Genomic DNA, 16,056 nt, shown 5'->3' on the forward strand with positions numbered 1-16,056 from the left:
TGTCCGCTAAGGAGAGATGGCTGCATCCAGAGGTGCGTTAAAATGACAGAATTTCCACAAAAATGAGAGTGAAACAGCACGACGGGAAATCAAAACCTTGGTGTAAATCATATTGTTACCTTCATTTCTCAATTTCTCCACTTTTTGTGGAGAAGGGCATTAGATTTTAGTTTTGAAGCACTGTTAATGACCTAAAATCAAGTTTAATTCATTTGTAGCTTACAAACAACTTGAAAGTTACATTTCTAGCTGCTAAATATAATGGCCCCTATGTGAACTCCTGGCATTTCCCCACTTCCTTTGAAGAAAGAGCAAAGAATGACCCTCTTCTGTTTTTTAATCAAATGTATTTTATCTCTTCGCTGTTGTTCTGGTTTCTGCCGTGATGGGTGGGTGGGCAAAACTTTAAGGATATCTTTTATCATTTTGGGGACATGTGATAAGAGGCAGGCCAGACGCCTTCAAGGCAGCGCTAACGCAAGGGTGACTAATGAATGAGCATGAAAAACGGACACTTGTCAGCCAGGAATTAGATGTAAGCCAGGAACGAGCCGCACAATGAAGCATTACTGTCAGGGGAAGATGGATTTCTGCCCTTGGTAGACCTTAAAGACTCCGTGCTCTGTTCTGTGCTCTTTCTAGTAACTCCAGCGCCAACTCTCCTTCTATAACAAACATGCCAAGCATTTCCAAAAAAAAAAAAAAAAGCAAGCTTTAAAATACAAAAAGCAAAACCCCGTTATTTTCCATCCAGCTTTCATATTAACTACTGCCATTGGAAGAAGTGCATTAGTACTTTGATGTATGCCTTCAGAGAGGCATGTTTTTAGGAAAGTGAAAAATCCTTCACAGCTAGTACCTCTACCCATACATCAGGCAGTCTGCTCCACTACCCATGTAAGTGTGCACAGACATCCATGCAAAGCCAAACACGGGAGAAACATGGCTGAAACGCTAGAGGACAGGTAAGCAGGCACAGTATTTTTTTAACCACTATTAATGGATGAGTGGGTGGATCAGTTACCCACTCAGGTCTATCTCCAGGGGCTGAGAGCACTGGGCAGAGACAGGATTAATGCTGCTTTAATTTTACCTAGCCTAATAAGAAAGAAAGAGACCAAAACAGAGAAATAACAGGTGACAAAGGGAAAGCTCCACAGATGTTCTGTGAAGCAAAACATGAACCACGCGCTTATGAAAATGCAGCTCGCTGCGTTTACTTCCCAAAGTTAGGTGACTGATACAGAGTTAGAGAAACGTGAGCAATAGTGTAAAGCCTGCCTGTTCTTCCTCCACCACTTCCCACAGCTCTGGCATGAAAACAAAGAGACTCCTGTTCCTTCGGGGGGCACTGGAGACTGAAACATGAACTGCACTTCCAAATCTCAGAGACCGAGTGCTATGGGACATACTTTGGCCTCTCGTTTCTGCTCATGGCTGAGTCTGACCTTCGTAAGGGGATCAATCGCACTGGTGGATAAGCACAGGAAAGGCTATGTACAAAAAACTCTTTTTTTTTGTTTTGATTTCGTCCTTGTGCAGTTGCAGTTCTTTGTTGTTAATGACATCAAAGCAGCTTTCCCCTGAGACGGTCACAGCAGTGTCATCAGTCTATAACTCCAGAAATCCCTCTGAAACTCCATCGATTCCTTTCAGAAATGCAGAGATCCCTGTATAAAACTCTGGGGCACAGCCAGCTGTGGCTGTCCTGAGGCACGTGCCAAATGCCCTCTACTTGCAAGGCTCCAGGCTACCTGGCTGAATTGAGCCCAGGGCCCTCTCTCCTCTTTTATTCACCGTATATCAACCAAAACATGCACACACTTTTGTTAACTGCTTTGTTCCTGACTGCTTCTCTCGCTCATTCCCAGACACTGAGCAGACCCTGCTACTCAGCTGCTCATTTCTGGGGCATGACGACACAGGTAGGATATTCTCAAGGCTCCCATTAAGGGATTAAACACATACAAATTCAGTTAGGGTTTTTCCATTTGTTTACAAGCAGCATTAGCAGTGAAGCCAACGCCCACCTTCATTTGTTAAGTCTTTACACTTAATTGCAAAGCAATGTGACTGTACTTGTCACTACTGCAGTGGTGTCCTGGAGTTTGGGCGCCCGTCACGCCTGGCGCCTTGGGAAGCAGCGCAGGACTTGCCTTCCGGAGCGGCAGCAGAGATGCTGAACGGGCAGGGAGCCTCCGCACTGCCCTTCCTGCGCTCTCTCCTCGTCCCTTCGGTAATCCCAGCTCAACACCATGCAACTCTGCCCCCCCTTAATGAACCACATGCAGCAGATACCGATTAAAAACTGCTGAAATGGTATGTAAGGAAGGAATTAGTGTCCTGCCCCTAACTTCCATACTTGCCTACCCAAGAGTACAACATCCTCTTATTATTTTAAATAGTGCATATCCTGGCAAAACTTCCCTATCTACATTTTCCAAACGAGCTTTATCCTTCCCTGCACAGTCTCCTTAACCCACTTAAGCACCACACTTCCTATCTATTGCAGTGTGCTTAACGCTGTGGTTGCTACAGGAGCACGTTCCTTACAACGTTGCCTGAACTGGGGACTCAGCTGTGTGAGAACCAAGGGCAAAAGAGGGACTTTGGCAATGCCACAGAGAGCGTGGGGCCCCAGTGCTAAACAGGCAGGTAACTGTGTGTCAGGAATGAATCCGGGATATTTTCCTCAAATCTGCTTCTACGTATGACTCTATGGCCCCTAAGTGGAGATCATCCATCAGGTAAACTAGTCTGCTCTTCCTACCACGTTTACCTTACTGGTGTACAGTATATGACGTGCATACATTAGCTCCGTGCCTCTGAAAAAATGTCTGGGGAAAAAGGCTTTTAGATAAGTACACTAGAAACTAGTACCAAAATATATAAAAGATTAACAAGTACATTTCCTTATAGCACGGGCTTTTTAAATGAAAAAGAAAATACCTGCTTTTATATATATAATTCTTATTTTATGCTAATGGGTCAAAGGATAAAAATAAAAAAAAGGAATATCCAGATTCATTATACCCGAAACGATGATTCAACAGAAATTACAGAGAAAGCTGCTATTTCCTTACAGATTTTCAACAAATCCAACCTCCCAAAGCAGACTTAGGGCCTATATTCTCCTTGCATTTTCTCAAGGACACCCTGGGTTCCCATCACGGAGTCACCGAGGCTACACCAACACCCACCTGGAGCAAATGAAAAGTGAGGCCGTTTGTGCACATGGGCTCAAAGCAATTTGTCTTAGCCAGCCCTTTATTATCTGACCTAAAAATTAGGTTGAATCCTGCAGCTGTTGTTTAGTCTTTATCGGGTGTATTTTTCCACCGGGCTGAACTGTACTCTTGGCTACACAGGCCCAATTCATCCTTCTAACAGGAATTTTGCCCTGTGAGGTTTTATCTGTTGAACAACATCACCCTTCTTACATAAAATTCCCTTTAACATTCTATATTAGGCTTTTTTTTTTTCCAACTAGAGATAAAGCCAATTAAACTCTCAACTTCCTCTGTCCACAAGATAAACTTTTTTTTTTCTAATTCAGCAGGAAATCTGAAATATGAAAACATACTGGTGCCTCCTGCTGTTCCTGATAGGGGGTACCTACAACATATAGGAAATAAGAGGATAAGTAGCATATGGGATTTTGCACTTTCACGGGCCCATGCCTCAAGCAGCTATCCTATATTTTTCCAGCTCCACCCATGTATACTTTTGGTTTCCCCACTTTCAAGCTTATTAAAATACCCCGAATGGCAGAGTGAAAATTAACTCCGACAGATCTCCTTGTTTAAGCGGATGAAAAGCTCAGCTCCATTCTCACGGGGAGACCAAACCCCCAAGAAAATGAATTCCACGGCCACGAAGAAAGCTGGAAATAATGCTGCTTCTGTCACCCCCAGCTCAGAAACCGCCTGCACGGGGGGGAAGCGTTTCCTGGCGCAGGAAGGTCTTCCAGGAGCACAGTGCTTGCATGGATGCTCTTAAACGTCTTAAAACCCGGCGCAGGCAGGACCTTGGCTTTCAAGTGAGGCTCTTTTCCTCTTTGCATCGCAGGCGTGTGCAAGCGAGAGGCACCTTGGCTCCGGATTTATGGGTGATCCCCTTCCCGCACAAGTGGGGTCTCCGCTTGGCTGCCTGGGAGCGACGTGGCCATTGATTTTCACAGAACTTCCACATCCACGAGGCTGTTATGTACTCCCTGACACACGCCTGACCCTGCTTTAAACAAACACCAGCCACTTCTCCAGGACGCGCATTTTTCACACTTCCAAATTACCTCTCAGTTAATTCTATTACACGCTCAGTGAACAGAGATGTTGGATGCTATTCTTCTGTTTGCCTGTTTTAATGGAGAGTGGCCCTGTTCCTTGAGAGGGCTCTGCAATAACACCAGGAGTCATAGGGAAAAGAGAAAGAGAAAAAGAGAGAGAGAGAGAGAGAGAGAGAGAGAGAAGGGAGAAAAGAAACAGAAATGAAAATGAAAAGAAAAATAAAAAGTAAAAGGAGACAGAAAAGGAGAAGAGAGGAGAGAGCAGAGAGGAGAGAGGAGAGGTGATGTGAGTCTTTTTACTTACTGTGCTGGGAACGGCTTGTTATCAAACAAGTTGAGATGAAACCACCAGGTTCAGCTATTAAAGTATAATAGTTGAACCTAAGCAGAGCGCTCCACACATCCTCCCTTTCCCAGCAGTATCAGTGTTCACTTTCTGTCCCTCTTAAAGGCAGGACAAACCAGTGGCACAAACCTCTGACTGTCGCTGCAGACAGAGGTGAGCGCTGGGCGCTGCTGCTCATCTTAAATTTTGGACGTCCTCAATTTTCTAGATTAATAAATACTGCATGGCCCCTTCGCTGCTTTGCAGTCCCTCGGGAAAGCAAAGGGGCATCACGCAACCTTCGGCAGACTTTTCAGACGTGCTCAAAGTTTAGACTGGACTCGGCCTTTGCATTCACAATCCAGACTCAGTCCTCTCAAACCAGGGCATATATAGATGAACGCCTCCATATGTGAGCGCTCAGCTTAAAGCAGTGATTTTGTGGACGATAATGACACCAGCGTGACGTACAAACCACGCGGCACGTGTCTGAATTCCAAAATTACGTCCTGAGCCTGCTCTTTAAAGGCCTAACATTTCAACTCCCAAGGAGTCAAGCTGACTAGCCTGAGTCACAGCTGTCTGAGGAATGAAAGGCAAAACCAGGAAGACAAAAAACTTACTTAAAAAAAAAAACAAAGCATTTTTGAGTTTCAGGTACATAAAGCTCTAGAATTTCTTTAATTAGATTGCTCCAAATTAGATTGCCCCAGGACACTTACAAAAATTAGAAAACTGATCGTTCCTTTCTCTCCAAAATATGTTAAAAAACCTCACAAGTTCTAAACTATCAGCTTCTTCAACAGAAATTTAGGTTCATACCATTAATAAACACATTGGAAGAAACGTCAGTGGATACAAAATAGCTTACATACAGATACATTGATTATACGCTACATATAAATAACGCACGTAGGTGTGACAGTGCACATAAGTTAGATACCCGTCTAATATCACTTAATTATCTTGAAGTGAAATTCAATTACAGTTTTAAACAGAGTTAATTCAATGGTCATCTGCTAAGGGCTAATAGGAAGGACATGCAAATCTACTCAATGAATTAACTTAGGGCTCACAATCTAAAAGCATCTTCAAACATTGCTAAGCCTCTCTGATGTGCTAAATAAGGTTTAGAAGAAAAAAAAAATCAAAATTTATCTCCTTTGTTCCAGTACAGGAAAAGAAAAATGCCCAAAGTCTTTGAAGGTTCCCTGGAACAGAAAAAAAAGCATTATGCCCATACGCAGTGGCATTTCTGATGATGCAGGATGTACATGCCTCCACAGTAAGTTAAATATTCCTTTACTCTAGGGAAATTATTCACTGAGACTAGTCCTATACTCCACAGTCACAGGTCCTCTTTGTTGCCACAAAGTTATTTAGTCCAGAAGTGTTAAAAAATGGGTACTTAAACTTAACCTCCTCCATTTGTATCTGGGTACTTACATGAAAGTTAACTACACTTAGAGGATTTCGCCCTGTAATACTTTTCACTGATTAAGCACAAAGCCAGAATCAATATCTAAATGGAGAGCTTTGAGTGAGAGACAGTCCTTTCCTTGGTGTGTTTGTAAAAACCTTAATTTTGCTGGAAGAATTCTTGTCTCTCGTTACAATGCTAGGACCCTTGCAGGAAATGGAAGTAAAACATGCTGCAAATCTAATGAGACTTCCCCACAAATTGTGTTTTTGCTGAGGTGAAAACAGTGGAGGAGAGAGAATTGTGGATGGCATATTTTGTTCCCCTTGTACAAAGGAGGACCTCATCATGCAAAGGAGGAATGGGAGTGAGTCCCCAGCATAACTGTTCTGTTACAAAGAAAATATTTTTTTAAAAAATTAATGCACATTAAATATTTGTACAGTCAAATGAAGATGTGTTTTCAGGGAACTGGTTGCCCTGTCTTTTGCGGGGCTAAGTTTGGAGTGGTTCAAGATACACACTGCGGTCAGTAACGATGAGCGACAGAGATGAAGATGTCAAAGGGTTGAGACGAGCGTTCTCAGTGTTGGCCTACCAGCTGGATTCCTGTGAAAAACCCCTTGGATCCACGGGAAGAGGAGCAGGAACATTTAGCGCAGCAATGCCGCGCGGGGCAGGGTACTCACAGGCGATGCGGACGTAGGCTTTGCGGCTCTTGGTGGTGCCGGCCGAGCTCCAGGCCACGCACTGGCACCAGTAATCCTCGGGCCCGAAGAGCTCCTCCACCTGCTGCCGGGACACCTCGATGCTCACCTCCCGCACGATGAGACCTGCGGCGGGGCGAGGAACACGGCTCAGTGCCACGCGCGCCAGCGGGCAGGGGCAGCACGCGCCCACGCGCGTCGTTCGCGTAGCCGCGTCGCGCACGCGTAGCGCGCGGCTTTGCAAATAATAACCCGCTGTGTGTATGATACACGGCTTGTAATTCTCCATCAATATCTGCTTAGCAACCTGGACCGTGATAGGGATATGGAAGGGGGTGGGGAAGCACGATTTTTATCTGCATAGTAAGAGAAGCGGGTGAGTGAAAAACTGCCCCTTGTCATTTTTGAATTTTATCACACACCGTGGGAAAGCCAGGCAAACCAGAGGACTAGCACCTTGGCTGATATAAATTGCACCATGTCTGCAGGACAATCCACATCAAGTGCCAATCCAGCCCAGTTCTATTTTCATCTGAATATCATAAAATCACAGAACCATTTGACTTACACGAATCCCTCAGCCCTCCCATATTTCATCTCTTTTTGCTAGGCAGACACCCCACAGGGAGAGCTCTTGTTTGCCCTGCTGCTAAGCCTGCCTGGGAAAATGCATTTTGCCATTGCATAAAATGTGCCCCTGCTCCATAACGAAGGGCTTCTATTGCTGCACAACTCTCCCTGCAAGCTGCCAGCCCAGGGTCCTTACTGTGATATTCACTGCAGATCCTGCGGTGCATTTTAGAAGGTTTCGCTCCTCACAGCTCTCCTGCATAGACTGTGGCACTGTCCACCAGGAGTCAGGATGGTCCTATCTCAAAGCAATGCAGTAACAGCCACAGCTGAAGGGAGCCAACAGAAATGTGGGCAGCTAGGATGCTTGGCAGGTCCCTTAGATTCACAACGAGCATCTATGTAAGTCCTTCAACTCCTGTTCTCTCTGTGATAAATAGAATAGGAGGGGGAGAAGCATTTGCATTCACCACTCAGAGCTGCTTCTTGGGTATGGACACCGACATATGTGTAATTTGGGTCTAATTTTCACCACCAGATAAATGTACAATTTGGGTCTAATTATCTCCACTCTATTTCGGGCAATAGGAAGACTGTGGACAGTGGAGCTTTAAAAAGAAAATGGAGAAAATCAAAGTAATTTAAAGCAATTTTCCAAAACAATTGGTAATTGTACTTATGGCTGTGCACTGAAAAACCAGATATTCTTAAAAATGCATCCCTAGCTTGGTGGACCCTTTCCGCACAAGCGTTTCCTGCCAAAAAACTCGGTGAACGACCACAGGATTCCTACAACAGTCACAAAGTTGTAAAAGTTGAGTAAGAAGCCCCCAAAGTAGCTGCTGCTCTACAAGGCTCCTGGCTGCACAGTCGTGCCCTGGAAGCCCAGGTCGGCCTCCCCCACGTGCTCCCCTCGTCAACGGGCTGCACCGGCCGCGCGGGAGATGAGCCGCTCTTCGGAGGCAGGAATGTTACCTTTCTTAATGCATGCAAATAGTAACGTAATTGCACGGTATTATGGCACATTATTACCAGCTGCAATGATAATTTGTGGGCTCCGTATTCCACCCACTGCAACAACTGGCAAATTTCCCAAAGATTTTAATAAAAGTAGGTTGGCTAAGAAGGGTAAGACAATGTCTTACAAGGCTCTGCAGCTGTATGTGACAGCTCATGACAAGAAATGATTGCTGTAACCATTTGAAAAGGTAGGAAAAATTCAATTAATTAAATATAATTATCCAAGCTGGAGTCAGCCCAGGTCAGAGAATTAATAGTGAGGCAGCACCTCACTGGGCCTCTTTGTGCCAAGTAATTGGTGTGATGCATTTTGGCTGCCAAAAATGTTAGGTGTTTCATATTAACAACCTGTATGAATGAAAATATTCCTCAGGACTTTGAGGGAGCAATTCTTTTGTCACATTGGCATGTGTGCTTCCACATGCTAAGAAACTGGAAGGATAATTTATTCCCTCTCTGCATGGAAACTCCAGTAATGCTTGTGCTTTCATTTGCCCAAAAGGTATTTCATTAATTGGCGATCCCTTTTGCCGAAGACGACAGAACTTTGTGCCCAGCTGCTCTGGAAAAAGACCTTGTAATAGGTGCGTATGGGCTGCAGGGGTAAGGACGGATGCAAAGGCACCCTGTTCCCTGCACCCTGCAGCCCTCTACAAGTTCTGTTCCTTGACACCCACACTCAGAGCATCCCCCCTGAATTTGCTGCCACTGCTCTGGGCCTTGCAGCGCCGGGGAGGGTGTTTCTGGGTGAGACCAGAGGCTTTTTGCAGCAAAACCGCAAGGGTTGAGGGGCCCCTCGACACGTGCACGTAGCACCCGCCAGCAGAGAATCCAATCTCATGGCATGTAACTTGGGGCTGCACGGAGGAAAACATGGCAATTACGCACCCAAATCCGCCTTTCATACACTGAGAAAAATATGGTGATTTGCCCAGTCCTAAAATAAATCAGTGCCAGTCTGAACAGTCTACGCTTTCTGACTCACAGCTCCGCTTTCTGACTATTAGGAATAAGAAAGGGGAGTGAATACTTTGTGAAAATTGCTCACATAAATAGACATACCTTTTAGTGCAAGAGGAGGGTGGAAAAAGCATCCTGATACCGAAAAAGAAAACAGGAGTTTTGCAGTAATTTCAGGAGGGGCTGGATTATCTCCCAATACTTGGGAAACATCGTGAGCACATTTTTAGCTCACGTTGTCCCTCAATATCCCTTGATGCCTTAAACTTCATTACAAACTTCACCCCAAATCTATAAAGCACCACAGAATTTTTTGCTTTGTGGAAGTGGCCAAGATTATAGGCACATGAAGTAAAAGCCACCTGGATTGCTTTCTCACCATGTACCTCATTGCTCTCTGATGGTAAAACTTAAGTGACCCAAGCCAAGAATGATGATGTTTCCACTTTGTGATAATGCAGAATTACCTGCCTGATTCATTAAATTGCTCAGCACAGGTGCCGAAAAGAGCCTGTCTCTGTAGCATAAGGCTGATTACTTTACTCAGTGAAACAGCCTTTTTACAAAGGTACGAATAAAATCAGGGCTATGTCAGAATGGAAAGTTATTTACACCCTTGCAGAGATGGATCCCTCGCAGTCACGGAGTAATTCTCTTCAAATGTATCAGGGTACTTATGCTATGGAATTGGGTGTTTTAAAAATGAATAAATGGCTGTGCACAAGAAGAATGGCTTCAAATATAAAAGTTCCTGCTGAGAAAAAATGTTCTCTGTGCATCTTAATGCGAGAGAAATGATCGCATAACGGCACACTTTGCGTATATCTTATTTTCTATATACGGCAGCAGCAATCTTAACAAAAGACAGAGAGACAGATAGCTATCTAGAGATATTTTTAAAAAGGAAAACAACTTTAAGCCCCAGTAATCCTTCATGCTGTGATTGCACGCACCTGTTTTTGCCTCAGCACTGCTTTTCCATAAATTATGGCTGGCTGGTGGCATGAAAAGCCTGCATGAGCATTGCAAACAATTTTCCCACAAATATTAGTTTAGATTAGTTTGCATCACCAAGCTACGGTGGCTAATCACCAGTTAGTGAGCTAAGCTAAAATGCCAGGCCCCCTACTATTTTTACCTGACCTACGCGCTTCGTGACAATTACGAAGCCCCCTTTGCAGCAGGATCTTGCTTTGAGCTGGAGTTGAGACTCACGCATTCTGCTTGGGCCGTTTTTGCTCTTTGCTCCTTAATACTTCAGGACAACACGGGCTTGCTCACGCTCACCCTATAAACAGCTCAGTCAAAGCCCCCTTTGGTGGAGGCACGTGCAGCTGGGAAAATACTTATTTTTTTAAAGACAAAAAAACCCTAACCCTGCCAGAGGTTCATGTTTTACACAGAGCTGCGGATGAGACTTCACAAAGGAAAATCTGTGCACTTTTTACTTCTGGTTCAGAGGATTTACATGCTCTTTCTAATGATCCGGGCCTTCAACAGTGGGGAATGCTTCCCAGGCCCCAGCTTAGTGCTCATGCAAAATTGAAGCACTTTTGAGGCTGTTTAGAGCTTGTGGATGAATCTCAATGCGCAGGCAAAAAGGAATAATGGCTGTTTAGCACTTTAGCTAGAAGAACCGAGGAAATTATGAAAAAAAAAAAAAAGAAATCTATTGAACTTCAAACATCTGTGAAGCCGACAGAGAACATCTGAATTTTGAGCAGCATGTTTACATTCCCTTTGCACCACACAGTGGTGCTGGAGGGGCGGGGGGAGAGAAATTAAGAATAAATGGGTTTATGCATGCTTTAAAAAGTACACACATCTGCTCCTTTTCCTTTTTTTTTTTTAAGTAACTGACATATACCTCTAAAGATATCAACGTGGAGGGACAACAGCACCGTGGCCAAGCAGGGGCGGTGAGACGCTGCCATCTCTTCCCATTCCCTGGTGTGTGGAGCCGCTGCGGCTCCGGAGCGAGGCCGAGCGCGACGTGACACCAGGGGTCACTCGGGAGCCTTGCTGGGCCCGTGTGTCCCCTCGCCGTCTCCGTCACGGTGGAGGGAAAAACGGTAACATTTTACCTCGCCGGATTGGGCCGCCCTTGGCTTCACCTTGGATACGGCATTGCCCTTTCCAGCGTCTTGAAAGACTTTGGGCTCCAACGGATGGGAAAATGATGCTGCACTGAGCAAAGCTACGGCTAGAGGGAAGCTGTGGCGGGCAGAGCGATTCCCGAAGCCGCCCTTTGGGATTCTGAAGGGATTAGCGGGATTACGAGTGTGTAACAATGGACTTCTCAACAGAAGAAGACTTGAGGGAAGATAAAGTAGAGGCTGGAAGTATTCAAATCGCTATCCTCACATGGTTCAGATGAATGCAATAAACATCCATATTCCTGTTTTTATTATTTTGAGCAACTTTATTTGCTCTCTCAGGCTTGTTCTCCAAAAAGCCCACAGGAAACCTTCAGGACATTTAGGAGAACAGCTGCAGATAGGAAGCTAATGCTGCAATAAGAAGTGAATAAATACCCTAAAGCTTTTATCTAATGGTCCCAAAACACGCAAATAACAGGGAAACGGAGTGGTCTGAACAAAGATACATGGTGATCTGGAACAGGCGAACGTTCCTTCCCGAGGACCTGCCTCAGGAAGCACAGGAGTGGGAATTACAGGCCGGGCCCACCTGGGTCTTCTCACCTGCTAGGCAAGACCAGAACCTTCCGTGTGTTGGGGCAAGGGGTTTGCTCTGCCCACAAGATGTTCTTCCACAGAAAAAGACAGATCTGGCCCACTGTTCTTATTTTAGGTATAAGAATACAGTTTTAAGTTACTTGAAGCAGAACCTAATTTCCTTCCTTACCTCTACAAAAATAACCACAATTTTGAACTTATATTCCAGAGAAGAGTGACTTTTCATGGGGCGTGAGCATGTACGTCAATCCCTATCAGATTATACTATGCCCTTTATCAGAATATACTGGTGTCCTTGGTTTGGATCTGCTGAGGACCTCCAACATCTGAGAAGAGAGACCTTTTCTTGTAAGGGCAGTGGGTGCAGGCACCCAGCACAGGTGCTCGTGAGGCACATCGGGCCAAAGGCAGTCTGAGCAACATCTAAAATACCAGTAAGCTAAATGTCAAATAGGAAAAAAAATACGGGTTTGTACACGTATTTTTATGTGAGGAAACACACAGTGTTTCCTTGGGGAGCTCCAGTTCTTTGGAGAAATTGAGTTTCCTGCTCTATTCACCCGCATCCATAACATGTAAACATGCTCCACTTATCCTTCCAAAGAGGGGGCACACTTTGAATTACTGCAAAAAAATGAACTGCAGCGCCAATTTTAGCCCACATCTCAAAACTATTAACAGGAACGTTTGGGAAAAGATACACGGACGTGTTTCTAAATTTCCTTGAAGTGAGTTGGATTACGGGTGAGAACTGAGGGAGCACAGCTAAAACCAGCAATATGCTGCAGAGAAATAATTACTTTGAATCAGGGTGCTTGGTGCTTGTAATGGATTTGATCCAATGATAAACGCAAAATAAAATGACTTGTGACAACAGGGGAATGAAAACAATTCTTATTTATGATATGCGGCTCCCCTTACTAACATAACCCCAAGGTATTCTACCCCAGAGAGCCAAAATATTGCAGGCTGAAGGAGAGCTGCAGCACTTGGCATCGCTTGGCATCTCCTCAGAGAAGCTAATAGGGGAAACTGGCCGTAATTGTCTGGAAAAAAATAGCCTTTCTCCCTGTTTCAGGCTCTTGAACAATAACAAAGCGAATGAGGAGGCTACAGCAGGGCAATGCGAGGGGACAGGAGATTAAGGGAAGATGCAGGGAGGGAAGAGAGCCGCACGGAAGGGAACACGTGTGGGTCGTGGTGCGCGGCGCCCGCCTGCAGCCTTCCTACAGAGCTGGGCTTATGGGGGCCGCCGCAAATTCTGCATCCGGGCCTCCAAAACGGGCATTTCCACAACGGCGTTCCCGTAAACCCTGCGTTTCATAAGCATTTTTATAACATTCATTTTGCCTTGGCTGGGACCTCACGAGACCTTATTCTACCTCACTGCTTTTTGGGAACTGCCAGGAAGTTGTAAGCGGATCCCCGAGCTCTCCTTTCCCTACACATCCAAGCAAAAGAAGACAGAAAAGGGTAGGCGAACAATAACGCTGGCTCAATTGCCCAATACGTCTATTAAATTAGCACTGAAAATGGTTCCAAATGTTGTTTTCTCCTTGCTTTAAGGAGAAAGAGAAGAAGAGCAGCATGTCACTGGCATTGCAGAGGGCAAGAAGGGGCCTATAGATCATTCCACCTTAATAGTCACGGGTAAACTATTACAACGTATATTCAAATGGAAAAGAAAAAAACACAGTCCCTGTAGCCCTGTTTCTCCTGTTGTGCAGCACTTCCAATAGGAAGTTTTTTCCAATTTAGCTGCATTAAATCCTTCTGCACACAAATCTATGGGGTGCAAGCCTGTCTGCTATACATCTGCAACTCTTGCTGCTGCAGAAATGCTTTTTTTTCCAGCAAAAATTTTTCTCCATAAAGAGCACATATGCAAAATAGAACCCCTTGCTACGGCCATTTTCAGAGACACAGTAATTTGGAAAATGTGCACAAATTGCTCTAATAACTATTGATGCTCTTAAGCTTCCTGTTCTGTGGCAATGGAATTTACTTGGTCCAAAAAGCATCAGTTCTGCAGGGCTCCTTTTACTTTCTGTGCTGTTATCTTTTATGACAGGCAGTCATAAAATCAAATGTGTTCCTTCAAAACAACTTTCATCTTTGCTTTTTAAAACCAGTGTTCATATTCCTTACATATATTTTTCCATGATAATGAGAAAATATTTCAGTAAAAACATAAAACAGACCATGCCCTGCCTTGTACTTCATGTACCTAGGAAATGAAGCTGCCAAAAATGCGCTCTAAAGATTTTCACAGCATCCATTTGGACTTTGTCGTGAAAATACTTAACTTTTTCATAAAGAAGAAAAACTCCAATGAGTCTGAGGATTAAAAAACAGACGTAAATTTTCTCATAGACAGAGCTTCTGTTTTCTCAAGTGCCCTGCTTGGAATTTTTGGAAGAGGCTCTTTTCAGGCTAATTTAATTAAACAACAAGGTACTAGAACATCCTGTCACCACTACTGCTCTCATCCTCTCCAAGCAGAAGACAACAGCTCCCACGGAGCCCCCGTGCATGTGCTACATGGCAGTGCATTACCACTGCTCAAAAACACCCCACAGTGCAAGGGAGCATAGACCTAAAACCCTAGTTTGTAACAGTCACATTGCACTCCCGTTCTGCCATCTGTGTGCCCTCAGCTCTGGCTTTATCAGTGACAGTAATAAATTTGCCTTATAAGAGGAATTAATTGTTTTTACACAAATTTCACTCACAGCCAGTGCTTCCACAGGCCCGGAGCCCATGAACATACAGTCCTTTGCAGGCCCAAACCCGTTTCTCTCTGTGGTGCAACATTTCCCATCCCAAGATGCTGCACCTCTAGCATCACCTCCGCACTCCAGTCCTCCTTCCCTCTGTACAGACAGCGCTGCAGAAAGGAATGCCTACTTGACATTTTACTTCTTTTCTCCTATATTTTTTAATTTGTCTTACTCTCCTTCCTCTTGCTTTTCTACCTGAGGACAGGAGAGGGCAAGGCTGGCAGGTCTGTGTGGCTCTTAGGCTAATAATCCAATGTGCTTTTGGTGCACCCTCCCTTCCCCCCTGGAAGTCCAGGAGCTTAAGTTAATCTCTAGTTGGAGATGGGTTTTGTTTAGATGGTAGTTGCTCCTGTTTATTATTCAGAACATTCACCCTCTAATACATTCAGATGGATCTCTCTTCAAGACTGGGCTTCTACATTTTCTGCTGCAATTTCATTTGTGGCATCATGAAGTTCTTCTACAGTGGCATTTCTTGAGGGGAAAAAGAAAAGTTTGCTTTGCAGAGAACTCTACGCTAGTATCAAAAAATATAGCGACCACAAGAGTGTTTCCATGTTTTTCTGAGCTCCATAAACTGCTCCAGAGAAAGGGTGTTAACATGAGAACCCAGGTACATAACCTACTGCTCCTACTTTGGACTCAAGCTTTTTACCAATTTGATATTTTTCTTAACAGCGTAAATTTCCTCCTACACAGAAGCTTATAGAATGCATTAATCTTAGCTATTTCCAGAGAATCTTCCTTTTCTAATCATTACATTTCTGGGGGAATTAATATAATGGGGCTTTCTCTCCATGTTTCATCTTATCTGGCATGATTGCACCAATTGTACTTGACATACTAATATTAGGCTATATATTCATCCTGTTTAGAATTTCTAGCAGTTAAGTTACTTCACAAGTATGTAGCACTTTCAACCATCTTCTTTTCATATAAGAGCAGTGCTTAATTCAGCAGTTCTGTCTTGTAACTGGGTCAACCAAGACGGACAATAACTTGTTGTCAGGGTGTTATTTTTGATGCACATAATTCACAACTGGTTTCCTAAAGGTCTTGAGTTGCTGCTGCCGTAATAAGAGAGCTAAGCCTACTTCTTTTCATTGTTTACATGAAATGCTAATCTGTCTTCTCACAAAGAAGAAAAAGCCTGAAAACAATAATTTCCAATCTTATTCTTCCCTCACCTGTTTCGACGCAGAACTGCTGAGCTCAATGGAAACACTTTTCTATTTCCTTTAGGGTCACTCAGAAGAATCAGACCCTTCATTTTAGAGTTGCCTTTGGCTGTAC

The 16,056-nt window shown here is 44.2% G+C and overlaps 1 protein-coding gene across 2 annotated transcripts in view; it reads right to left on the reverse strand.

Moving 5' to 3' along the window:
- UNC5C (unc-5 netrin receptor C) overlaps window positions 1-16,056 on the reverse strand; it is a 160,738-nt gene that overhangs the window by 40,382 nt on the left and 104,300 nt on the right. For both annotated transcript variants that reach the window (XM_088529405.1, XM_088529401.1), the window contains exon 3: window positions 6,720-6,863. In XM_088529405.1, the coding sequence (XP_088385531.1) occupies window positions 6,720-6,863 (144 nt within the window). The remainder of the gene's footprint in view (window positions 1-6,719; window positions 6,864-16,056) is intronic.

Source organism: Tinamus guttatus, unplaced genomic scaffold, assembly GCF_059628265.1.
Source record: "Tinamus guttatus ecotype Peru unplaced genomic scaffold, ASM5962826v1 Tinamus_guttatus_pri_ptg000028l, whole genome shotgun sequence".
Lineage (NCBI taxonomy): Eukaryota > Metazoa > Chordata > Aves > Tinamiformes > Tinamidae > Tinamus > Tinamus guttatus.